The sequence below is a fragment of the Stigmatopora argus genome, chromosome 4 (assembly GCF_051989625.1).
Source record: "Stigmatopora argus isolate UIUO_Sarg chromosome 4, RoL_Sarg_1.0, whole genome shotgun sequence".
Classification (NCBI taxonomy): Eukaryota; Metazoa; Chordata; class Actinopteri; order Syngnathiformes; family Syngnathidae; genus Stigmatopora; species Stigmatopora argus.
In genome coordinates this window covers 18,311,824-18,338,640 of record NC_135390.1, presented here as the reverse complement: position 1 = coordinate 18,338,640, position 26,817 = coordinate 18,311,824, and the positions used below count along the sequence as shown (strand labels likewise).

Sequence of the window (26,817 nt, the reverse complement as noted above, 5' to 3'; positions counted from 1 at the left end):
ACAATTGGAATATTATTTAGGAATATAGCCATATTTTACTCACCAAAAATCATTTTAACTGCAGACAATATCCATCCTCCTTTCTTTCTTCCTTCTTTCCTATCGCCATCGAAGCTAATGCTGAAAGTCGAGCCTGTACTGTCGTATTTCTGGCATAGTCCGTAGTCAATGAAAGGAAGCTAACAGACAATTTAGTATACAGAAAAGTATTCATGGACAAAATATAATATATGATTCAGATATTTCTTAGGCCAGCAGAGAAGGCCTTGAAGGCCCGCCACTGGTATATTTATGCTAGCATCACAGGTTAGTCAGGCCGACAGAGGGTCCAAAATTTTAAAATGTGTACTTCTGACAAGCGTTTCAAACCTTTGTATTAATTTAGTTGAAACCCAAATTAAGATGGTTGAAATGTTTATAATTTTTTTATCTCCAAATTGAGATAAAATGATAATAAAACATAACAAACCTGCCCAATATGAGTCAAGTTCTTTTTAATGTTCTTCTCAACTTTGTTTTAGTCAAACTGAATTTTGGCCCTTATTTTGATCATACATATTGAAAATGTATTTTTATCTATTTTCTCCATGTTGATGAGAAAGTATGAAGTGAATGTTGCTGAGGTCAGAGTTTATTCAAAACTCATTTTTGAAAAAAAAACGCACACACATTGCATCATGTGTCAAAGTGGCGGCCCGGTGGCCAAATCTGGCCCACCGCATCATTTTGTGTGGCCCAGGAAAGTAAATCATGACTTTCTGTTTTAAAATGAAGAGTATAGATGTATATTAAATTTCCTGATTTCCTCTTTTAAATCAATAATCGTCATTTTTAATCAATTTTTTCTGTGTTTTTAGTTCAAAAATCCTTTTGTAAAATCTAAAAATGTATTTTAAATAAAAGCTAAAATAAACATTGCTTTAGATCTATAAAAAAACTGAATATTCAGTGCTTTTAATCCAGTTCTTTTAATCCATTTACTACATAAAATAAATCTAAATATTATATCTAAAATGGTCCGGCCCACGTGCAATCAAGTTGACGTTAAAGCGGCCCGCGAACCAACCCGAGTCTGACACCCCTGATCTAGAGGGTGCTACATCTCATTTTAACAACGTGCTATTTTCAATGGTTAAAAACTCACCAATATTTAACTCTTTAAATCTGGTTTGAAACAGTCCCCTAACTGGTACCCATTTTACGGTTTTAAAAACAAAAGAAGAAAAACAATTCACATTCTAGTACTCTTTTAACAGGTCCCAAATACCTTTTTTAAAATGGCCTTGCAAGGTTTAGTATCAAATAACAGAAGATAACCACCCAAGCTCTATGACCACTTTGTGTGGTGCCCTTTTCTAATATACCGCTTTTTGTCACCAAAACAGTTTCAAAATATTAATTAAAATGTTTTTTTGTTCTAGTAGTATAAAATTTAACCGTCAATGATCAAATGCAGTTCAAGCGACGCGTTTGCTTTGGTGTACCGAACAACTGTCCACTGGGGGTGTACATTTGGACTTGTGTTTTGTTGGCGAGGGGCCTATCAGCAAGGGGCCCAAACAGAGCCAGGCACCATGGCGGCGGCCAGACTCACCTCAGCAGGCGCCGCCGTGGTCCTCTTCATCGAGGCCGTCACCCCTGTCGGTTGCGCAAACCCTTACGGCTTTGACCCCGACAAAAAAAAACTCCACTATGACTCTGCGTCACCTCGTCAATAGCACACAAAGCAAGGCAAGGGAGGTCAGCCTGTGAAAGAAAATACAGTAGGAGGCAACCGGTCAGAAGGGAGTAATGAAGAGAAAGTTTTTTTTGTCTTGTTTCTGTGAAAGGAAGCAAACATGAGAGGAATTTCAAGCTAGTTTTCGAGGGGCCCGTGGTGTTGCAACATTTTCTTCTTCACTGTGGAACTTCCACAATGGTTGCAACCCTTCCAAGAAAAGGAAAGCAAAAGTTCCCCTAACTCTGCACAGGACGTAGGAAGAAAAGAGAAAAAAAGGCTTTAAAAAATGCGAAATAATATATGGTTTGAAAATATAATTATTGCATAAAAATTATTAACATAATAATTAAAAAAGGCAAGGAGATTGAGTATAAAATAGAACTACAAACAGTAATTTTGTTAAGAATATTTGCAAATTAGAATAAGTTTGAACTCACTAATGAAATAACAAGTAGATTTAAATTAAATAAAAGTAACAATAATTATTACAGAGATTTTGTGAACATCGAGCTGCTAATAAATTATTTTACCAAAATAACTTTCTTTTTTTTCACCATTTTATTCGAAACGTAAATAACAAAAACATCTAATTACCTCATTGACTGCCATTGAGGACATTTAAACATCCAATCTATTTTGACTGGGAGCATTGCCAGCCCCAATCAAATTGAATTGGACATCTATCACCTCCAATAGAATAGTAGTTAATGCCAGCCATCTCAATTGAAATGCATTTGACAGATATAGCCGTCAATGGCAGTGAATGACTTAAATCCCAAAATAATTAAGCAAACCCTGCCATCTCCAAAATCCCCAATGCATACCTGGACTCCTTGTCCATTCTCTGCTGTCCACAACTAATTACACTCATCAAATTCTGCCAGGCAACAAACGAGCAGGAAACGTAAATCAATCCACAGCTAAAATGCATCAAATACAGTTTGTATTTTGTTGAAAAATATAACAATAGCTTACCAATATTTTACAGGTGAAACAAATAGTTCATTCCTTATCGTGACATCAAATCTGAGGGTGAGTAGCTAAGTGACAACCAAGCCTTGTCAAAGAGAATAGCTAGCTAAATGTTTATTTTCAACCTTTCTTTTATACATAGAAAAGATGTCTTACAATCTAACCTGAGAGACAGTAAGCCTGCTACAGAGCGGGGTTGGGTTGGGGGTGCTTCGTCTTCTTCAATTTGCCCTTTCGGAAGAAGATTTGAGGGCAGGGGTTGGGGACCAATCAGCCACAATACGACCTTTTGATGATTAGCAAATTAGCGAATGTCTGCGTAGCATTTGCTTTCTTTGCCTCGACTTCATGTTCTGCAGAAAGCACCCATCTTTTCTGCTTTGGCTCAGGAGTCCTACATAGTGATGAGAATGGATCAATGGAGATGTTTAAAATAATAATAATAAAAAATAAAATACATACACATGCTGTTATTTCATTCACGCGGGGATGAAAACTGGTTAGCGGTGACGGCATATTCAATTATGGCGAAGGCTCGACGGCCTGCTTGTCTTTTGAGGCGCGCTTCCACGCGTCCTATGCTAACACCTCGTTTAGTTAGCGTGTTGCGACAGTGGGATTCCTCTGCAAAATGCCCAACATTTCAAGTATTTGCTCTGGGGGAGCTTCACAATTGCACACTTGAAAAAAAGGCCTGCGTCAAAGTTAGCGAGTGAGTGATTGACTTTTTCGGGCGGTCTGGCTCACGTGAATGCTTTCCGTCTAGCGATTTGTCGCCAAGCAGACTAATAAATTAAAGAAGCTAAAAAAGGACATTAATAAAGAAGTCGGAAAGCGTCGACTAATAGTCCAAAGTCATGATTACAACATCCTGGGTGGAGCGGGGGTGCGGCAGACTTAATGAAATTAAATGTCATCGTCCTCGGGTGAGTCGCCTCCGTGCCGGTTGCATCTTTTCGGAAGAGTTGAGGGCGGCCCGCGTTAGGCCGAGAGGAGGGCATCTCCGACAAGTTCGCCCGACGTGATTCTTGGCGAGTCCTTTGTTGGTTTTTCCCCGAGTAGGGCGGCGATGGAGGCTCCCGCGTGGCTACTGCGGCGGCGTCTCCCCTACCATGTCGATGCCGTGCTGCTGGAGCTGCGCTCTCAGCAAAGCGTTCTCGTTCTTCAGTTCTTCGATCTCGACAGACAAGGCAGAAGGATAGTGTTAGCCACATGTTTGTCCTGTACCACATATGAAATAGGGCTCAGGTTCAGTCGTATTTTTTTGGTCAATACTGTCTCAGTTTGTGTTTGTGTTGCTGCATATTGAGAGTTGAAGAATGATGTTTTTGTTATTAGTCATCTGATTTGCCCTTGTTCGCTGTGACATTAGTTTGGGTTTTACATTTTATCTGAAAAAGCGCACTTGGACCAAAACTATACGCTGTGAAAGGTCAGGCTATGAATATTAGATAATTAACTAATTTTTTCACTGTGTTCCAAAGCAAAAGGAAATACTTGCAAATATCAATTTCTCAATACAAAGAAATCACCTGCTTCTATCGAGGATTACAGAAGTCAAAAACTAGTTTTTGAATATAAAAAAAAAGGAAAATTATGTTTCAGTATCAGTTAAAAGAGAATACAGTGGTACCTCTGCATACGGGAAGCTCTACCTACGAGATGCGTATGTAGAGGTACCACTGTATGTACTTCTTCTTCCTTTTTTTCAAATTTCAAATGTTTTTCCTTTTATATAAAAACATCTAACAATACTTTTCTTTTTTCAAAGACACTGTACTATCAAGAGGCTCAAAAAAGAAGGTTTTGGACTATTTTTCGGTCAATGGCACTAAATGATGAATCCACTATCAAAATAGATGTCGATTCATTTAATAATTTATTAGTTGGCAATTCATCCTAGCAGCCCTATATGATATCAGGGAATGTTTCTTCGGGGAATCAATGATGTTTCACATTTCAGCCCGTGAGCCGATTCACTGGCCGTACTTCCTTCTGTTTCCCAATCCCCCTGTCCGTTGACGTAAACCTATATTAACCACAGTGGGCCATAAGCATCAATGCACCAAGCAAAGGGATTACCCGCGGATGCGGTGCGTCAACTCTGCTGGGTGCCAACTCACCTCCTACCTCTTGAGCGGGGCTCCAGAAAAGATCATGTTAAGCTTTAAGAAGCGGGTGTGAGGTGTCCAGTGGGGGGGGTGTACACTCAAACTCTATACTCTGAGAGAAGATCAGAATGCAAGTTGGCTGCCTGACTGTTTTCACTCCCGCCGGCTCTCGCCGGTAAATACCGAGCACTTTGATGGTTGGGGTGGTACGATTGAGGGAGGCACTAACCACCAAAACCACTCTGGGATTCACTGGGAAAAGAAATGAAGATACACTTCGGGGAGATGGTGGATTTTACTCTTATGGGAAAGAGACTTGAAGAAGCAAACGTGTCTATTTAACCTGTTTCATCTGTGTTGCCACCGGGGAAAATACTAATGCATGTTAAGAAACGTTTGCATATTTTTGCCATGAACACACTAACCTCAGTGTTAATTAAATGTTTGTTAAATCAAAACTGTTACAATGGATTTGTCTGCTGAAAGAAGGGCAAATCATATGAGGGTACTTCTAAGTGTTTTCCCTTTTTTTAAATATTTTTGGCAGTTTTTTATGGGGTGCCTACATTAGTTTGATTTTTAAATTTGTGTAAATTTAAAATTCTTTTCCAGTTTTTATTTAGTCAAAAACATATTTTAGAAAAATCATCATGATGATTCCTAAAATAAAAAGATTTCTTGTGTGTCATTGCATTGGTGATAGTGATATTGTGAAGTATTTGAAAATAACAGCAGCTAGTCGTAATGAATATATTTTCTTTTGGAGGTAAATCCCTCAAACTGAAAAGCCATTTCCTATCTAATGTTGCCTTACTTGCTGCCTGCAGAGCTCATTGTCAACCTGGATCCTCTCCACTTCCTTCAGGTTATCCTGCAGCCGCTGGTTGCCCTGCCGGAGCTCCCGAATGTAGTCGCATGCTTTGGACAGGATGCCTCCTTTGCTCTGGAAGGGCAAAACGGTCGTGTTTTGGTTTAAAGTCTCACCCCCATTGATCACAATAGTAGTTCTTTTGTCAATACACCCAATGGATTGTGGCCTGGACATCGACATCAACACAGCGTTACGAAGCATGGAAGGCAGCGCCGGAATAGTTACGCTAGCTACTAGCCTGGACGAACGTATAAAACTCAGCGTTTTCGATGACACATTTGGACAATTGTTCAATTCGGACACAGAAAGAGGACTTTGATAGATTTTTGGGTGATGATGACGTGAGTACATTGTAAAATGGCTAAATAAAGTACAACCGAACTCAGTTTTGCTTCCGTGTTTTTAGCGTGTGTCCGTATGTTTAAGCTGGTGTATGTTTTGCCATGCCTGACTGCGTCTTTAAAAACGGTGCGTCCTTTGTGTGTGTCAAATACAGAAATAGCACTCGTTACTGATACTGCGGCTTAATATACGATGCGCCATATAGTCGTGAAAATACGGTAATATATTTTAAACCACTTTATGGTATGGTATTTTCCGGACTATAAGTTGCACTTTTAATTTCATAGTTTCGCTAGGCCTGCAACTTAAACATCTTTTTTTTCACTCTGACCGTCAACAGCCTGTTATGCTGTGCTTTTAAGGCTATAGTTGTTTTAATTTCACAGGTAATGGGCGAGTGAAAAACAAACTTATTTGTGTATAAACAAAAGTCAATTTTCTCTTATGGAACACTCTGGGGGGAAAAAAACTCCCAATACTGGGTGGGCTTTAAGGTCAAATTCCTAAATGGCCAAATTGACCACAAGCAAATGGATAAATCTATTACCGGGTTTAGTGCAAATTCCTAATTAAAAGACTACTCATCATGCTGGTCACACATTAAAACCATGAAACCAAGGCAACAGTACCTAACCTAACCATGTAGGTTTTTCTTGTCCGGTTTCACTTTATTGCCTGCCTCCACTTCTGTATAATTGCATATTAAAAGTTTTAATTCAAATCAAGGTTATCAGACACGGATTGGTTCACGGGCCGCTTTAACGTCTGCTTGATTTCACGTGGGCCGGACCATTTGAGATATAATATTTAGATTTTTTTTTTTTTATAAATGGATTAAAATAACTGGATTAAAAGCCCTGAATATTCCGTTTTTTATAGATCTAAAACAATGTTTATTTTAGCTTTTTATATATATTTTTAGATTTTACAAAATGATTTTTGAACTAAAAACAGAAAAAAAATATTAAAAAATTACAATTACTGATTTAAAAGGGAGAAAATCAGGAAATTTAATATACATCTATACTCTTCATTTTAATTTGATACTAAACAGAAAGTCGGCACTCATGATTTACTTTCCCGGGCCACACAAAATGATGCAGCGGGCCAGATTTGGCCCCCGGGCCACCACTTTGACACACGTGATTTAAATGATTAATCCACTTTGTATTGTGATACCATTGGTATCCTGATTACTTATTTGACCTTTCTTTTCAAGGATTTGCAGACACTGATCTTGTGGTAGGGTAGTGTAATTGAGATGACAACTTACTGCTCCAGTTTTGGTGCTGTCCATGTTGCAGTCAGGGATGATTTTGGAGAGCGTCACAATCCAGTTGTTGATTTTGTCCCTCCGCCGCCTTTCAACTTTAAAAAAAGGACATAATTTTCCTTTTAGATCCCGGGTTTTAACAGCTCCACAGCAGCCTCTGGTGGGCTCATTGGAAACAAGTCTATCACAACACACATCGATTCCGAAAGGGCGCCTGTAATATTGTGTTACCCTGTCACCCAAGTGAAAAGGCCGCAATCACGGCTAATTACCAACCTTCATTATGCTGTGCTCTCCTCCTTTCATCTCGCGGCGTTCGCGGGCCTTCCATTTTCCTTCAAAGAAACAAAACACACGCACTTGTTTTTCACACGCCACAATATCGCACATCTCCTGTCACATACTACACACAGCCCTGACTGACGTTCACCTAATCCTCGAGAACATGAATAACCGTTCTCGGCGGTTATCTTTGACAATGTCTTTTCTAATGGCGGGACTGACACCTGACTTGAACGGCGTCGTCCTAAATGTCCACCTGGAGCGGCAACGACCTTTTCCAGGTGGGGCCCCGAGGGGAAACGCGGCGTTTTAACGTGCCGTAAAACGACGGGCGATGACAGAGGGAACCGTCTGCTGGCATCGGGAGCTGCCGGCTAATGAGACAACTGTCTCTCGTCTGGGCGTATTCCCTCAAGTATTCCGTTAATTAAGACGTGGCAATGAAACCATTTCCAACCGCGCAGCAAAGCATGAAGGGTTCTGGTATCACCTCTGAGTATAAATATTAAAGACTTTTTTTATTTTTTTCCTCGCAGCCCCGCTTTCTATCTTTTACTCATTTTGAAAAAGTAGCAGGAGAGTTACCAAACTGTGCCTTTCACACAAAACTCAGCCAAGCGAGACATTGCTGTACGTTAACTCAAGAGACGAGTGATCCTGTAATCGGACAATTAGACATCAGGTTCTAGTGTGAGGTATAAAGTACTTCATGGACAATGACAATATTGATTTCAACATGGTTCAGTCGAAGTCAGACGAGTATGCTAGCTCTTTCACACAGTGGCTTGGTCTTTTGCGCATTTTGACAAAAAAACACTGCTTAACGCACATGTGTCAAAGTGGCGGCCCGGGGGCCAAATCTGGTCCGCCGCATCATTTTGTGTGGCACGGGAAAGTCAATCATGAGTGCCAACTTTCTGTTTTAGGATCAAATTAAAATGAAGAGTATAGATGTATTTTAAATTTCCTGATTTTCCCCCTATTAAATCAATAATTGTATTTTTTTTAAATCATTTTTTTCTGTGTTTTTAGTTCAAAAATCATTTTGTAAAATCTAAAAATATATAAAAATAAACATTGTTTAAAAAAAACTGAATATTCAGGGCTTTTAATCCAGTTCTTTTAATCCATTTATTTTAAAAAATCTAAATAGTATATCTAAAATAGTCCGGCCCTCATGAAATCGAGTTGACGTTAACACAGCCCGTGAACCAACCCGAGTGTGACACCCCTGGCTTAACGGTATACGATAATAGAAAATGTGATGTTTAATCAACAGCTAATACAACTGCTTGACAACTATTGTATAAATCAACTAATTACAATAAGCTGTGTTATGTGTGAAAGTGGTATTTTCCTGCTTTTGTTGCCCATCTGCCTCAGTGCGTTTTACCAGAAACGACTACATTATTTCAGGTTTTAAAGTTCATGTAATCAAGTGCACTTATACACAAATACATAGCCCCATTTTCAAATAACCACACATTGCTTAGCAGTCCAGTGTGCTTAATGCTAGTTCTTAGAGTCTGATCAAATAAAAAACGCTCCCAAAAATGCATCTTATAGTCTAGAATCTATGTAGCTCTTTTAACAGCCCCTTTTTTCAGAGTTGCTGGGTCTTCTATTCTGGCTCTAATGCGGCCGTTTTGTAGGATCTCTACGTGAAATAGGCTTTTAAGGGAATCCTATCAGCTTGTCAGCCTAATAAATTGTCTGGCGAATGCGCATCATTTCGTTATCAGGACAAATAACATAGCTGCTATGGATACGTGCGAGGCCAGAGCGCAGCGAGTCTGGAGATGTTGTTTCCAGACGCAGCGCACCGACCTAATTTCTAAATTCCTGACGGGGGGAATGAGTTGCTGGGCTAACAACAATGGATGAGGGTTAGCGCTGAGGGAACGCTACATCTGCGTCTCACACATCAAGAACGAGGGGAATCACCGGGGGATTGGCGGAGAGGGAGGGATGGAGAGGATAGGAGAGGAGGCTGCTCTTCTTGGCTCGGGATCTAATTTGATTAGTTCATTTGCTGCAAACGGGAATTTGCTGTGATGGTGGTGATGGGAAAAAGAGCAGGGAGGAAGAAAAGGGAAGAGGAGGAAGGAGGAAATGTGCAAAGCGTTCCTCACCAGTTTAAACCTTCGTGCCGCAGCGTCTCGTTTTCATCTCTGCGGATGGCACATAAGGTGGGGAGGTTTTTACTTCATTTTGGCAAACGGGAAATGTCACTGTTGATTAGTTCACACTCAAAAAAACGGAAAAAGGCCCAGACGGAAACAATCATGCACACAACAACGACACACCCCTAAAAATGATTTTCTCGTATGCTGTGCCTCCTGGTTGTCATGTGGTTAATGTAGAACAATGAGCCTTTTGTGGCCAAACAACAACAGCAGGTTTTTAGTAGCGGCTAAACGCTAACAACTGCTGATATTAACTTAACTCGATTTGACAATTGGTCATGTGCTTGTTGCAGAGGTAAGCGGCTTTGCCCTGACGGGGGAAAACTTTGCTTTAAGGCAACTCATTTTGCTTCATGTGAGGAGCGTTAAATGAAATGTTTTTTAGGAAGATTTGCTGCAAACTTGACAAAACATGCAGTGGAACCCTCAAAGTCGAATGCCCAAAAAGGTTTATTAAATATGTTACTAGAATTTTTTTCTTACATCTACAACATGGGAATATTTTTATTAAAGTTTTGTGACTAGTACTTTTATAACAATACCGTTCCTCAATTTTTTATCCGCCACGGGACAGGTTCCAGATTTTTTTATAGACCAGTAGGTAAGATGATGAGGGAGTAAAACCGCCCAAAAAAACACAACCAAAACAGGTATTTTGCAAATATAACATGAACCATCTTACTTAGCAATAGGTATAATACTCTCATTTGTAAAAGTAGATATGTAAAAAAAATCAGTGATAGCTTCTATCCTTTTATTTTTCCTATTTAAAATTGGGAGGGGAATTGCTCTTCAAGTATCAAAGTCATTTTGAAAGCTTTATTGCCTCATTAGAGCTGGTCGGTACATACCATGTGGAGAGGGTTGGTGCGTGGGACTTGCTCATCGCGATAAAATTATATTTTTTATAGGTCTCGGTTAAATGCAGCTCTTTTTTGTTTAATATAGGCCCATCTGTCTCCTTGCTTGGCCTTTTGTAATATTAGTGTAAGGGACAGACAACTCTATTATGGAAGTGAAATGGCAACTAAGTGATGGTTGCTTAAAGTATTAAAGTCTGCAGATGGTGAATTTTCTAAACGTTTGATAATTGACAATCAAGAAAATAACGCTAAAAAAATGACATCGCTTATGAGCTCACCCATGGACCAATAGCAGGCCACTGATTTAATCCACTGGACTAAACCCATATTAAGGTACAAATTTGGTTGATATTAACACAAGGCGGGAATAAATTTTAAAAAAATAAGCTTTTGCTAACAGTAATTTTATAGGATTGGATTTTATCTAGTTTTGTGGTTAACTTTTCCATACATTGTATATGGATGTCAGACTTTGCAACCAATGAGTGAACTTGAATATAAATGGTTGTTGCTAAAATTCAGCTGGGAATTGCTCCAAAAGCCATAAAGAAAAAGGATGGATATTTTTGTGCTTTGACAGTTACTGCTACAGTGAATAAAGGTTTTCACAAGCATGAGTGTTTGACCCTGAAAATAATTCCCTGAGATTATTGTCTAAGGGGAAAAACAATCTTTACGAAATGGTTTTCGTTCTGCTTTGGAGGTTCCAGGCACTGTCGTTATGTATGAAGTTTGTACAGAGATAGCAGAAACGCGGTTGACTGTTAAACTAAGATGATGCGAAGAAAATATCGTAGCTTTTATTGCGCTATATTTAACTATAGTAAAATATTATGGCTTATCTTAAAAAATTGAAAAATATGACTATGCTCTTGTAGTTTGTCCGACATTTTTTATGACAGCGGATCAATGCAACCTTCATTAATTCTGTTTGTATTTGGAGTGTGCATCAATCAGGTGAGCGTTATTGTGCTTAAAAATTGCAAATGCACTAAATGGATGTTAGAAGCGGAAAAAGATGACTTTCTAAAGATTTCAAATGACCCAACATCTTAATTAGAAGAAGAAAAAAATATGAAAATATATCTTTGAAACAGAATTAGCCATTGCTGTAGATGGGGGTACCCAATTCAATTGTTTTAGGGGACTAAAACTCAAACTGTGAAATGTTAGTGATACTCACGTGGGGAAGGGCTGGGTGCGTGGGGCGATGCTCCTCGCGGCGCCCGTCTGGATGACGTCGGGAGGGGTCATCATCACGTAGAATTGGCCTAATGAGGGCATCAAACATTAAACATTAAACACCCTGAAACTCTCAGCACACACTTTATCATCATATAACTGTTATCACCTGCACTGGCATTATTTTACAATAACATGAGTATTACTAGCCGTCAAACAAGGTTTTAAAAAACATAAGATGGAATTATTGAGCTCATAGATGGTATTCTTAGCCATAGGCTGCCCTTAATTTTGTTAAAAGTGGCATGTGATTTAAAAAATAAAAAAAACGCCAACAAGTGGGAACCTGTCGGGCATTTGAGCAACAATTCACCGCTAAGTATGACACATCAGCTAGCCTCTCTCACATGACTCGGCGTTGCAATTGTGACAAATGAGGCCCATCCATTCACGTGGATCGCTTGCCGCCGTTACTCACTTTTCATTTGTCTTCTCCATGTGCGTGTGTCACGCGCCCCTAAAAAATATGTCCTAGAGACACAATGGGCAGCGCGAGTGTCGTTAATCAGCTCTATGTGCCAAAAGACGAGTCTCTGTGCGCTACGAAACATCAAATTGAAGAGTTTTGGACACTTCTAACGGTCAAAATAGAGACTTGTTGTCAACAAACAGTGTTACATTACGCATTGAATTACCATATTTTCACGACTATACGGCGCATCGTATTTTTAGCCACAGTGTCAATAACGAGTGCTATTTCTGTATTTTACACACACAAAGGACGCACCGTTTTTATAGACGCAGCCAGGTATGGCAAAACATACACCAGCTTAAACATACACGCTACACCCACACGCTAAAAAAACATTTTTAAAAAGGCAACGGAAGCAAAATTGAGTTTGGTTGTACTTTATTTAGCCATTTTACAAAGTACTCACGTCACCATCACCCACAAATCCATCAAAGTCCTCATTTTCTGTGTCCGGATTGAACAATTGTGCAAATGAGTCATCGAAAACGCTGAGTTTTATATGTTCGTCCAGGCGGCCACAATCCATTCGCAAATTATAGCTAGCTAGTAGCTAGCGTAACTTTTCCAACGCTGCTTTCCATGCTTCGTAAAGCTGTGTTGATGTCGATGTATACAGGCCACAATCCATTCGCAAATAATAGCTAGCTAGTAGCTAGCGTAACTTTTCCAATGCTGCTTTCAATGCTTCGTAAAGCTGTGTTGATGTCGATGTATACAGGCCACAATCCATTGGGTGTATTGACAAAAGAACTACATATCCCAGCAGTCACTGCGCAGTACTTTTTCTACGGGGAAAATAGTAGCGTCGGGGGCTGCTTGCCGTAGTTGTGAGAGCTGTAGAGGATGGTGTACCCTATCCACTGATTTATTTTATTTTATCGTGATACCAATTTTAGTATTTGTCCATATATAAAGCGCACTGGATTATAAAGCGCCCTGTCTATTTTGGAGAAAATTTAAGACTTTTATGTGCGCCTTATAGTCATGAAATTACGGTAATCTCTATCACGTGCTGAACTAGTAAACTGAAAACTCCTGTAATATATGCATATTTCACGTTAAGTTTAAAAGCCCGATGCCTTTGATCGCAGACAAAATGAGCCGCGGAATGTGGGCTTGTGTGTTGCCGAGTAAACATGTGATTAGATCTTAAAAGAAAGGGGAAACACACCGTGACGTGCGAGGTGAATTAAATTACATCTATGGGATATAGTAATGTCCCACTATTTACCGGGAAACGAAGCTGAACCTTGCCACAAAAAGCGGAAAAGAGTGCGTAAATTAGTCCTATTCAGCAAAGCTACTCGATTCACTTAATCACAGTCTCTTACCGTCGCGTTTTACAAGTTAACGCAGCTTTATGGAGGTTTAAATCCATTACGTCCTATGAATAGATTTTCCACTATCTGTCACTTCACAAATATGCGAGTGTATTTCTGATGTATTTATGTGATACGCGTGTAATGCAATTAGCTCCTTGTTGTAAATTACTACTTAAGACAGATAGATTAGCGTAACTGTCAATCATAAATCCATCCAAGTAATCATGTGCTGAATTATAGTTTACACACATCTCCGAGTGAGTCATGAAGATTTTTTTAAGGATTGGACCATGTCAAATTTGGTCACAAGATAAGACCTTTAGCTAGTTGTGTGTTTTTCAGTATCATACATCTTGGCTGATGTAAATCAAACAACTAGGCAACTTCTAACTAATGATAGTAATTCTGTAATGTTTGCAAACAAAGCATTTCTTGAGGAGGTAGCATCAGGGCTTAATTTAAAACAAAAAATATATATGTTTTGTCAGTTACTGGTTACATTATTTTTTGCATTATTACCATACCTTGAATAAAAAAATCTGCATCAGGACCATACACGCTCTATTAAGATTGTAGAATAACAATAAAAGTTGGCCCTAAATTGGGAGTGCAGACGGCGTGTAAATAACTAGTTTTATGATGATACGATATAATATCGACTCTTTGAGGAGCTCAATATTAAACCCCAATATTACAGTCAGCCACGATTCCATCTAATTTCAGGACTTTCTTTCGATTGAATACAATTTGCATATAATTGACATACTAAGCTGCATTTCACCGAAAAAAATAAATAAATACAAAGCAAGTTTTATATTTTGACAATTTTGTTGATGGACGCTTATTTACTACTTATTTATTTATTTATCATTTATTGATTGTTTATTTGTCTGATTGTTGTTGGACACTTATTTACTACTTATTTATTTATTTCTTATTTATTGATTATTTATTTGTCTGATTGTTGTTGGACGCTTATTTACTACTTATTTATTTATTTCTTAGTTAAAGCTTGAAATCTCATTATACTTGTATAATGACAACAAAAGCATTCAATTCAATCCAAATATTTTAAATAGAATAATTCAAAATGATAATAATCAATATTTTGCATGTGATTCATTTCTTTCAAATTGATAAAAGAATGCAAGAATGAAATAACTGTACTGAAGGAAGAGCAAAGGGAGGCAAGGAAAAAAAAAAAAAAAACTTGACATGTATTCAAATGGAAAAAAAATGTTCAATCTTTTGCCCTTCTGCCTCCCGTCACCCCGTCCTCGGTGCACTTCTCTCCTAATTGAGCGAGAGACCTCCCTCTGGCACTCACCTCCCGCCTGGGTGAGGGTCGGGTCGGCGGCGGCGGCCTGCACCGAGACGGTCCCGTCGCTCACCGCCGCTGCAGGGAAGTAGGCGAAGCGAGCCTCACCTCCCGCCGACTCCCCCGCTGGGCTTCCTCCATTACTGAAAGGGTTCTGGATCACCGCCTGCGACAGATAAAAGAGAGGCAGACGGCGGACGAGACGAGCGTGAGCGGGCGCCAGGTAAAAAGAGCACCTCGCTTTCTTGTCAGACCAAATGCGTGTCTGGTCTGTGCGAGACCCCCACCCATCCCTGGCACGGCAAAGTGCTTTGACAGCTGCGATAAAGAGGGAAAAGAGGGGAAAAAAAGGGAGTGGGCTCAGCTAAAATAAGCACCGTTCCTGCTGAACAAAGCTGGTTCAAACCCAACAGTTAATTTAAATTTTTCAGCCTTGGCAGACAAACGTTTCACCCTCCGTTGCACTTTGCGACTGTGACAAGTCATTAACCCTCTTGCTATGTGGCGGATCAAATCGACCCGTTCTTAAAGAGGAAGTAAACCTATTTTGAAGTATTAATTATAATTTAGTACTGTCATAATTTCCTTCTGTCCTTTACTATCATCATTTATCAGGCATGGGCTATGGATGCTGACTACTTAATACAACACTGAGAAGCTGAGATTTCTATCAGCAATAGCGAGGAACAGCCACTAGGCGTCTCTGGGGCCAAAAATGTCAGAGGTCAAATGTCACATTTCATAAGGCACCACACGATTCAAACTAATGGTGTATGAATAAAACAAATAGTTCATGGTAATGAATAAACCATCAGGTGTGTGAACACACACTACTACTACATTGAGCAAGAATTTGCGACTAACAAAAAATAAATAAAACATAATTATTGCTAACTTTCTAAAAGATGACCGCCAGGTAAGATAGAAGTCTTGGTAATTGTCACATCCAAAATGGGCACAAAACCAACAAAATAAAAAAGAAGAGTAACCCACAAACACAAAAAACAGACAACCCGTTTTGTTACATTATTACTATTAATCCATTAAGGAGCGATATTATGCTCTTTTAAGAGACACACCTAACCGCAGGTACTAGTAGTACGTATATAATTTACTCAGTGGCGGGCCGTCAGGGCCTTCAAGGCCTTCTCTGCTGGCCTAAGAAATATCTGAATCATATATTATGTTTTGTCCATCAATACTTATTAAATAATTCCAAATTATCTTCCCTTCATTGCTTTTCCCCCTGGTTGCACTGCTTCCACATGTGTGTTTTCATATTGAAGCATTTAACCAATCACATTTCAGCCATTATTTGTTGCCAGGGTCAGAAATCTGCCTCAAGGCCTTCACAATCAGTTCTGCAGGCTCTGCTGCATTAAACAAGCGTCGATAAGACTGTTGCTTTAACCAATCAGATTTCGAGTTGGCAACACCACAATGCATTGTCGCAGGCGTAGGGATACATCATCGCTTTCCCAACTATGATTGGCTAGTGATTTTTGGTGAGTAAAATATGGCTATATTCCTAAATAATATTTCAATTGTGGGCCAAGTTCTGATATCTGAAAAGCTCCAGTGTTTGTATTTAAGCTCTAGTATTTGTATTTAATCAATAAATGCTGCTAGGAAGTGGATTTTACCCCATTTTAGTGCAATTTTTGCCGTTTCGCGTATGGACGTATCGACGTTCATCACTGTCTTTTTCCCGGGGAAATTATACTCCAGGCCCGGTTCTGATGTCTAAAAAGCTCCAGTATTTGTATTTAATCAATAAATGCTGTTTTTGGCTGGTTTTACCCCATTTTCGGGGAATGTTTGCCGATACGCCATTGACGTTCATTGCTGTCTTTTCCCGGGAAAATCACCCCTCGGCCCGGTTGTAATGTCTGAAAAGCTCCAGTATGTGTATTTAATCATTAAATGTTGCTAGGAAGTGGATTTTACCCGTTGAAGGTGCTACGAGAAAATGCACGGACCGCCACTGAATTTACTAGATATCTTTACACCTGTACACAAAAAAAGTATGCTACTGTGCTTCTCTTGTTTACTTTGGCAACTTTTGTGTTGCATTTCACATTTCTATTGGGTCAATTAAGTGTCTTTTAGCATCACTGGTAGTGAACGAGGTAAAACATTTGTGGGTGAAATCCCCTAAAATCCATATATTTTCACCAGGCGCGCTGCCGTATAAAGACTATTTCATCAACTAAACAGGAAATATAAGAAAGTCTTCACAGGGCCTAAATTAGATGTGTGGGTGTCCCATTTTTGAAGTAGCAAGTCTTGCCCACCCTTATTCAAGGTCAGTAGGAATCCAGTTTCTCATTAAGTCCTTCCTCGTTTGAACGTTCAAGGGTAGAGCACTTCAAATTAAAGTGCCTCTGTACCTATACACTCGATGGCTATGTCATTAGGCACACCTACACAGTCTAACAAGAGGTGGGAAACAGAACCTTTTCTCCTCGACAAAATAACGTTAAAGTGTGAACTCTATTTTTAATACAATGCTGTGCAGTTTTGACCACAACATACCCACATCTTTACATCATACATATATATAATCAAAGAAAAGTGAGATATTTTTGCTTTGCATAGGCAGTAGTCTCATGAGACCAAGAGTGGGTCAAGGATGGCAAATTTGTAGTAAATTCAGCCCAACCCTAACATTTATACTGAGATTCATTAGCAACGTTGCGAGAGGTTTCATCAAGTGAAAGTAAATATTTTTTAAGTCTACCTAGGAAAGAATGTTTGACTACTAATTCAAGAGATAATTTCCGAGGTGAATGACGCTAAATATGGATAATTCCAAGAATGTCTAAAAATGTTGTCAGAAAAAAAAAAGTTTTGATTTCTTTTCTAGTGTAAATTATACAAGTTAATACCATTTTCTGGTCAAAAATATTTGAATTGCATCTTTAGAAATAACTTATGACGAAACAGTTAATGTATTAGTTCTTAAATCTACCTCAATAACAGTGTTAGTGTACCTAATCAAGCGGTTGTTCAATCTGTGAGAGTCCAAGTGAGCACCGCCCTCTAGAGGCCAAAGCAAACCACTACAACAACAATGAATCTTCACTAGAAAAGTCCTATAAGTCCACACACAGCACACTACGAAATGTTGTTTGCAAACAATATGCAACACGATATTTCAAGATTTAACATGTGTTGAGACATTTAAAATAAAAAGTAAATAAATAGCAAAATAAAAAAATGGTGTACCTGAGCAACAGCCTGAGGAGCGCTGCTGAAGGCCGCCGTGGAAACGACGCTCACCGCTCCGTCACCATCATCCCGTCCTTCATGCTGCTGGTCAGTGACCTGGACCACCCTGTACGTCACCTGCAAAGGCAGGGGGAGAAAGTTTTGTTTTTTTTGTTTTTTTCAATTCCACTTTCTGCACAATCATACCTGGCTGGCAGATTTGTTGATCATCTCAAACAAGGTCCAACACAGAATGCTTCCGACTGGATTTCACCCAACTTAAAAATGGCCTTGTTTGTTGCAAGGGAGACCCAATTTGTTGCCACGCGTCATGTGACTCTCACCCTCCCCTGACTAACATGTGACGGCGGCATTATGCCAATCCCATCGCGGACTGAAATCACATGATATGTCTCACGCTCTCTCTCCCTCTCAACCCATGTTTACGCCAAAACGTGCACGCATGGATGGCTGGCTACCAACTTTAACTGCACACTACTTTACTAATAATAAATAGTACGAATACAAAGGATAGACTGAAATAATTTGATTGAGGGAGAAAAAAAACTTTTTTAACCTGAAAGTAACATCTTCAATCATAATTGTTAACAATCACCTTTCTCAGAGGTCATCAGAGCGAGATTAAGTACTGTTTGGAGGGTCCGCATCTATGTGGCGGCCATATTGGTAGGGTCGATGTTCACATTGAAGGCAATTTTCTGACATGATCACTTTTCATTTGGACTTCATTGTGATCAACTCAATTGAATTGACAACAAATTATGTGCAATTCATTAAAAACTGTGAGGATTGGCTCCTGATGCTTTTTTCAATACCATAAATGGTACTTAACACCCAACTCAATATGACTGGGAGAGGCTAGCAACCGAATGATGGTTACCACCCCTCAATCAAAATGAATTGGACGTCTAGCAACGTCAATGGTGGCCAGTGAGTTCAATAAATGCCTACCTCATGTTCCACACATCATTTATTTTAAGGGTGAGGGGCTTTAAAAAGTCGAGTGACATTATCTTTACATTATTGACATACCTGTGATCTGTCTGCTGGTTTTATGACAAATAAAAAAGCAATTTCTACTGGTATCTGAAAAGAATCAGTTTAGATTCAATGATTCCTCCCCACTCACCTGTCCCCCCTCAGTGTGGAACTGGTATTGTATGTTGTGATCCCCAAACGCTGTGTCCTCCTGCTGTATGGTGACCGACGTCTGTTCGTCTCCGGTTCCGTCTAAAGGAACTCAAATAAATAACATTGAGTTACTTTGTTTACTCTGACTAGATTAGTTCAACAAGAATAAACAAATACCCAGAGGTTAAAACGGCCTTTATCCTAAGTCACGCCGAACTTGAGCGCTTCCACCCAGGGGTGTAAAAACAAAAAACAAACACAACTCGCATGGTGATGTTGTCATCTTGGTATTATGGGATGTGTATTGTGTGTTCATGTGAACTCTACATACACTACATACATGGATGTGTGTAGTAGTAAAGTAGTGTGACAACTACTTCACAAAGTAATTCAGAGGCTTGTTGATAAAGTGCTGCATGCAGCAATGAAAATACAGAGTTTTCTTGACTTACCCGGAATTCGTAACTAAAATAAGTGAAAAATAAGTTGTAAGAAAAGCTAACCATGCCAATGAACTTTAAAGTGACTGGAACAAAAACTTGTAAAGAATAACAACAAATTGAAAATCCAATGTAAGCAAGGTAAATATTACTTATTGTTATAAATCATATAAATGAGAATTATGAGATAAAGTTCATATTTTTGTTACCGTCTGATGCCTGTACCGCCTCCTCTTCTTGTTTATCTTGGCTGCGGATAAACACAACACTTTAGTACGATAACCTTCATTATGCGTTTTTATGGGGGATTTCATACATTTTATACATTTCATACATACATACAAAACAATTTAAATGTAAAGGAATTTTTGGCCCAGCATATATATATTTTTTAAATAACTTGACATCATTATACTAGTTTTAAGAGCTACCAAAAGCTAACTTTGCTAGGCTGTTTTTGGTAACTTATTCGCAATTAAAAAACTACTTTGTAGTATTAATAAATTCCATATGTCTCAAAAGCCCACAATCTCCAGTCAAAAAAAATGTTGTGGATGCAGGTACAACCTCCTTTGTAAAGTATGACTTTCTTTTACACTCGGGAAAGGATTATTAGCATGTTGTGCTTAGCTTGTGTATGTTAGCCATTTTTTGGGATACGGTTTTACCTGGCGTTGTCCAGACTCTGTTCGAGCATATCCATCGGGGTTGGAATTTTTAAAAAAAAAAATGGATCTTCAATTCCACGGATGGGGATGGAAGTACTTGATCACGGGAACAAACACTCGGGTCATGTGAGAGGAGACAGCCCAGGACACGTGAGACGCAGCTCGGCTTCGCAGGCAAAATGGAGGCCGGCGGGGCGGCCACTGCGGCTGGGTAAGCCGAGTCACTGCAACCTTGCTTAATTTTCGTCTATCCTAGCAGTAATTTGTCAAATCCGGGGCAGCTAAATAGTCCCAAAAAGACGCGTAGTGCCCAAATGCTGATGTTTAGCTACAATACGGACGATTCAACGAAGGAATGGATTTCTAAATGTTCGCATGTATGCAAGCTTAAACGCAACATTAACGTTATTTCTACGCTTTTGATTCTCTGAATTAATGTTGCTTATTCTTTGACTTTAGTATTAGAAAATAGCAAGATGTACTACGACGCTTGAATGGGTAACCTCCATTAATAACATTTTTTGTTTTGTTTTTAGTATTTATGTTGTTGACTACTTATCATATTGACTACTTATTTATTGATTATTTATTTGTTATCATATTATTTATTGATTGTTTGTGTTGTTATATTATTTATTGATTATTTATTTGTTATTATATCATTTATTGATTATTTGTTATTACATCATTTATTGATTATTTGTTATTATATTATTTATTGATTATTTGTGCACTTCATGATCAAGCTTTAGATCACATACTTGTATAACGACAATAAAAGCATTTAATTAGATTCACCAATATTTTTCTAAGTGGGTCTTAATTCTCTGAGATTTAAGTTTTTTTTGGAATTGAAGTCAGGTTTTCTTTTTGTTTCTGGTTTTTAATCAATTGCAAGTACATAAAAACACCTGGTCTTATGGTAAGATGTAGTTTGACAATAAACTCTTTACTATTGTGTGCACAAGATGTACATATTTACTCATCATCATTGAGGAAAACTGCACTTTTCTATTGATTAAAGTAACATTTAATTGTTTTAAATGTATTTGTTTCTCCAGTTCTTTGTACATTTTTAAATGCCTGTTTTTTAAAATGCCTCTTTGTACATTTTTAAATGCCTGTTTTTAAATGCCTCTTTGTACATTTTTGAATGCCTGGTACAATTAATAGTGTAGTACTTGTTTAGTAAAATATAATGAAAAATAAAAGAGTTTTGATTAGCTTCTAATATTGAATCATTTGCCAGATGAATATAAATATAAATATTTTTCAAATATTTTTCAATGTTAAAAAAGTGGAGAAAACATCAAGGATTCCCTGACTTGCGTGGATTATTTGACAAATCACATCCTGCAAATAAATGACCACAAGTAATTTTCCATTCTCTTGTAAAATATGGTTGACATATTTTTTTTCTACATTGTTCCAGGTTCACAAGGTCAGCTGGTGGTATCCGCAGTGGGACCCTCCAGGGTCGACACCACGGCAGGCAGCAATCTCACCCTGGTTGTGTCCTTCAGCGGGGCGCCGGATCCAGCTGTGACTTGGTTCAAAGGCCCCCTGCCTGTCATAACCTGGATTATTGGCTCAAACTCTCCTCCGGACGTGGCGCCGGAATACGAGGAAGTTCTGAGGCTCGAACCCAACGGGTCGCTGGGTTTTGTCCACGTTCCACTGAACTACGGCGATGACTATTCGGTGGAGATGACTAAATCTGGACTTGGAACAGCCTCTGTCAATTTCACTCTAAGAGTTTTTGGTGAGTTGAAGTTTGAAAGTTTTTACTCACTTTGTTCTTCTTGCACTATCTAAAATTGCTACAAAGCGTCTATACCAGGGGTGTCAGACTCTGGTTGGTTCGCGGGCCGCTTTAACGTCAACTTGATTTCACGTGGGCCGGACCATTTTAGATATAATATTTAGATTTTTTAAAAATAAATGGATTAAAAGAACTGGATTAAAAACCCTGAATATTCAGTTTTTTATATATCTAAAACAATGTTTATTTTCTCTTTTTTATATATATTTTTAGATTTTCCAAAAAATGATCTGTGTCCGTATGTTTAAGATGGTGTATGTTTTGCCATGCCTGGTACGTATTCTTTGATTTAAAAAAAAACACTGAATGTCCTTCTTCAAAAGCTTTACCATTGTAGTACCCCAAAAAGTTTTTAGTTTTGTGATATTTTTTGTTGTTGTGATTTTAGGCCATCCATATTTTATTGAGTCTTTTTAGTTAATTTAGATGTCTGCACTAAGATTAACAAGTAGAACAAAAGCAAGTGATTTATAAGCACTATGGCATATACAATTATTTATCAAAATACTTATAAATAATGAGTAAAAAATACTATTTACGGATAATAATATTCATTTATACCTCTTTGAACTTTGACACATATAACCGGAACCACTTCCTTTTTAGTTTTCTACACGGCAGAATTTAAAAGGACTCCCACATCATTTTTTACCATGAATTATGTATTTAATACTTATTGAAATTCACTGGGGACGCTAAAACAAAACTGAATGCTATTTATAGCCAACAATTGTGTTTTGTTGTCCGAATTCGGTTACATTATACGATTTGAAGATTACAGACATATCTGAGACTTAGCCAATCAGTGGCGAGTATACCCAGTATTTTTAACTTTGATTGGTTAAATCGGTAGCTGCCCACCCGGCTTCTCATCTTGGTGTTACATTAAAAAAACTCCGACTCCTCCTTTGGTGAAGGTTCACTTGCGGTGACTCGGTTACGTCCGCTGTCCAAAACTTCTATCCACCTTGTCCATCATGTCTGGCCGCGTTCTCGTCGGAGTCAAGCGTGTCATTGACTACGCAGTTAAGGTAATAGGACATATCAACTTGTAATATTTATTTCACGCTTGGTCTTCTGTGTTTTACTAGCTATCCTTCGTATGCTAACTCTGCTATGGCAGAACTATGACATAATATGCAGCTAGAAGGTGTTCCTTCAATTGGGAAGAACCGCATTCATCCGTCAGGATATATTGCCTTTTATATGATGTAGTTATTTTTTTAGGGTATTTGTGCATATTATAGTATCTGGTCTTGAATTGAATGCTTTATTCTGTTTTTCCACCCGATTGAGATGAAATGTGATAAACCAGCCTTGTTTTGACCATTGATTTCATCGCCAAGGTGACTTTGTCCCCATTTGCCCTTTACTCACAGATCCGGGTGAAGCCGGACAAGAGCGGCGTAGTGACCGATGGCGTGAAGCATTCGATGAACCCCTTCTGCGAGATCGCCGTGGAGGAGGCAGTCAAGCTGAAGGAGAAGAAGCTCATCAAGGAGGTGGTGGCAGTGAGCTGTGGGCCGCAACAGGCACAGGTGGGAAATTTGACACCCATATTTAATCAGTCATGTCAGAAATGAATTGACTTTGGTCATCCATTGCCTCCTTAAATGTGTATCGAGACCTAAAATGACCTCTTTATGATTCTACCTCCTCAGGAAACCATCCGCACCGCCCTCGCCATGGGAGCTGACCGCGGAATCCACGTAGAGGTGTCTGGCAAAGACTATGAAAGTTTAGGACCCCTCCAGGTCTCTAAGATAATGGCTGCTTTGGCTAAGAAGGAAGAGGCCCAGCTAGTAATTCTTGGAAAACAGGTAACCAGCTATTTAAAAATCTGTTCCTTCCTCCTGCTACTTTGCTTTTATTCACATTTTTACCTTTTTGATTTTAACAGGCCATCGACGACGACTGCAATCAGACAGGACAAATGACAGCGGCTCTACTGGACTGGCCTCAGGTAAGAAGGCAAAACTGTGGCTTGAGTAAATCTATCTTTGAATATTCAATATTCATGATTATTTAGGGCACACGATGTTAGAAAAGTAGTTTTTGAGGGTGTACTTGTGGTAAAATGTTTGACTTCCACTGCCTCAGTCCGAGGAATCTTATCAATTTGAGCTGGAAAAACTGCAGTAATCCTGCACAAACCCGCACAGAGGAGGTTCAAAGGTTTTTGTATAAATCAAGGTGAAGTTCACAGATTGACCAAATGATGGCGCACAGGATCATACATTGGATTTAACATTGTATGGCCTCAATTACATAACTAAATGAAATATTTTCACACTATCACAGATATTACGAGTTGGCTACTTTACTCGAATGTTTTTTTTGCAGGGAACCTTTGCATCAGAGGTGGCGCTAGAAGGCGACAAAGTGAAAGTGGTGCGGGAGATTGACGGCGGCTTGGAGACCATCAAGATCAACACACCTGCGGTGGTCACCGCCGACCTTCGACTCAACACGCCCCGCTACGCCACCCTCCCTAATATCATGGTAAGTAATAATTACCACATATAGTACATGCAGTTGTACCTCTGCTTACAAAATCAATTGTTTCCAGAAGTTTTTTCGTTAAAAAAATGTACATGTCAAAGTATTATTTAAGTTGAAACATTTACATTTTGAGTCATTTGTAAGTAGAGGTACCACTGTATTTGTAGGAAGAAAAAAACAGTAGGACTCAGGACAAATTTTACCTTTTTTTTCCAGAAAGCAAAGAAGAAGAAAATTGCCAATGTGAAGCCAGCTGACCTGGGCGTGGACCTAACGTCCCGGCTGGAGGTGCTACAGGTAGACGAGCCCGCACAGAGGGAAGCTGGCATTAAAGTGGAGACAGTGGAGGACTTGGTGGGCAAACTTAAGGAAACAGGATGCATATAACGAAACTCTGAGGTTCTATAAAAACGCAATGGTGATAAGAACATATTAACAAGGTAAGTAGCAGGAGATTGCTGTGGTAGTACAGTTGTGGTCAAAAGATAACATACACTTGTGAAGAACATAATGTCATGGCTCTCTTGAGTTTCCAGTTATTTCTACAACTCTTGATTTTTCTCTGATAGTGATTGGAACAGATACTTTGTCACAAAAAAACATTCATGAAGTTTGGTTCTTTTATGACTTTATTATGTGTGAACAGAAAATGTGATCAAATCTGCTGGGTCAAAAATATACATACAGCGACAAGAATTAGCAATTTTGGTGACTTAGAAAGTTGTGTCAGTGAAATGAGCTTCATAGAATGGCCTCTTAACTTCTTGTGAGTGATTATGAGTGACTACACCTGGTGACTTCTCTGAGGCCATTTAAATAGAGCTCATTGGATGCAAACGCCCACCAACGCTACAATGGGAAAGTCAAAGGAGCTCAGCGTGGATCTGAAAACGCGAATCCTTGACTTGAACAAGTCAGGAAAGTCACTTGGAGCCATTTCAAAGCAGCTGCAGGTCCCAACAGCAACAGTGCAAACAATTGTTTTTAAGTATAAAGTGCATGGCACTGTTTTGTCACTGCCACGATCAGGAAGAAAACGCAAGCTATCACCTGCTGCTGAGAGAAAATTGGTCAGGAGGGTGAAGATTCAACCGAGAATCATCAAAAAGCAGATTTGCCAAGAATTAGAAGCTGCTGGAACACAGGTGTCAGTGTCCACAGTCAAGTGTGTTTTGCATCGCCATGGACTGAGAGGCTGCCGTGCAAGAAGGAAGCCAAACTTCATGAATGTTTTTTTGTGACAAAAAAAGTATCTGTTCCAATCACTCTATCAGAGTTGTACAAATAACTCAAGAGAGCCATGGCGTTATGTTCTTTACAAGTGTATGTAAACTTTTGACCACAACTGTATGTTGACATGGGAAATATCTAAAGTGGATTCCTCCAAATAACATGAGTTTTTTTTCTATTTGTGGCTGTCCTTGTAATTGTTGTCTGTCATCTCTCCTCCTGTGTCTTTCACTGGACAAGTACTGGGAAATCCTGTCCTACGACTGCTGTTGGAGAGCCACACAACCTCAAGTTTAGGTTTTTTTTAATCATCATATCTGGACTATAAAATAAGGATCCACTTTTAGAGTTAATCCAAAACCATCAGGTTTTCGCCTTATAAGTCACACATTAAAGCAAAGCGCTTTTAGCCATGGTGCATTTGTAAATGATTGTAAATACAGTATACAGAGACGAACATGCCGTGCATGCAAAAAATATTAACTGGATTCAGGACGGTGTTTCTCAGTACCATCAAAATGATTTTTTACCGCAAGCGCCTCGATTGTAAGTGATCATGACAATAAAGCAGCCTTTGTTTTTTGTTTTTTTCAATAATCAATTCATTTGTGGTTGGTCTTATCTGGCACACATAGAGAGCAAAAAAAGATTAAATAATACAAAAATCTGTTCACTCATTGCCTGTCAATTTGATGGCCTTAGACATCCAACACAAGCTCTGAACATTAAATCTCACTATATTCAAATTTGGAATGCGAGTATGTGGACTCCAGGTTTTTATGAATTTTTGTTTGTTTGTTTTTAACCAAAAATAGTCAT

At 38.9% G+C, this 26,817-nt stretch overlaps 2 protein-coding genes across 5 annotated transcripts; one reads left to right on the top strand and one right to left on the bottom strand.

Moving 5' to 3' along the window:
• Positions 1–1,431: 1,431 nt before the first annotated feature.
• Positions 1,432–20,831, bottom strand: usf2l (upstream transcription factor 2, c-fos interacting-like). 4 transcript variants are annotated; one of them, XR_013299838.1, is made up of 12 exons: positions 20,445–20,830; positions 19,986–20,026; positions 19,335–19,435; positions 18,203–18,322; positions 14,984–15,140; positions 11,804–11,891; positions 9,704–9,742; positions 7,566–7,624; positions 7,290–7,384; positions 5,618–5,746; positions 2,857–3,869; positions 1,432–1,746 (listed from the first exon to the last, which is right to left on the bottom strand). XR_013299838.1 is itself a non-coding variant. In XM_077597691.1 (11 exons), the coding sequence occupies exons 1-11, from the start codon at positions 20,477–20,479 to the stop codon at positions 3,780–3,782; spliced, it is 954 nt and encodes a 317-aa protein (XP_077453817.1). In that variant the 5' UTR covers positions 20,480–20,830; the 3' UTR covers positions 2,646–3,779. The 4 variants fall into 4 exon arrangements, 3 of the variants coding, with proteins under 3 accessions (XP_077453817.1, XP_077453818.1, XP_077453819.1); XM_077597691.1 differs by lacking the exon at positions 1,432–1,746 and having other exon boundaries at positions 2,646–3,869; XM_077597692.1 differs by lacking the exons at positions 1,432–1,746; positions 9,704–9,742 and having other exon boundaries at positions 2,646–3,869; positions 20,445–20,831.
• Positions 20,637–26,599, top strand: etfb (electron transfer flavoprotein subunit beta). Its single transcript, XM_077597694.1, has 8 exons — positions 20,637–20,657; positions 23,180–23,297; positions 23,646–23,804; positions 23,928–24,086; positions 24,167–24,229; positions 24,610–24,768; positions 24,985–25,208; positions 26,239–26,599. Exons 2-7 carry the CDS (start codon positions 23,244–23,246, stop codon positions 25,153–25,155), a joined length of 765 nt encoding a protein of 254 aa, XP_077453820.1. The 5' UTR covers positions 20,637–20,657; positions 23,180–23,243; the 3' UTR covers positions 25,156–25,208; positions 26,239–26,599.
• The last annotated feature ends 218 nt before the right edge of the window (positions 26,600–26,817 follow it).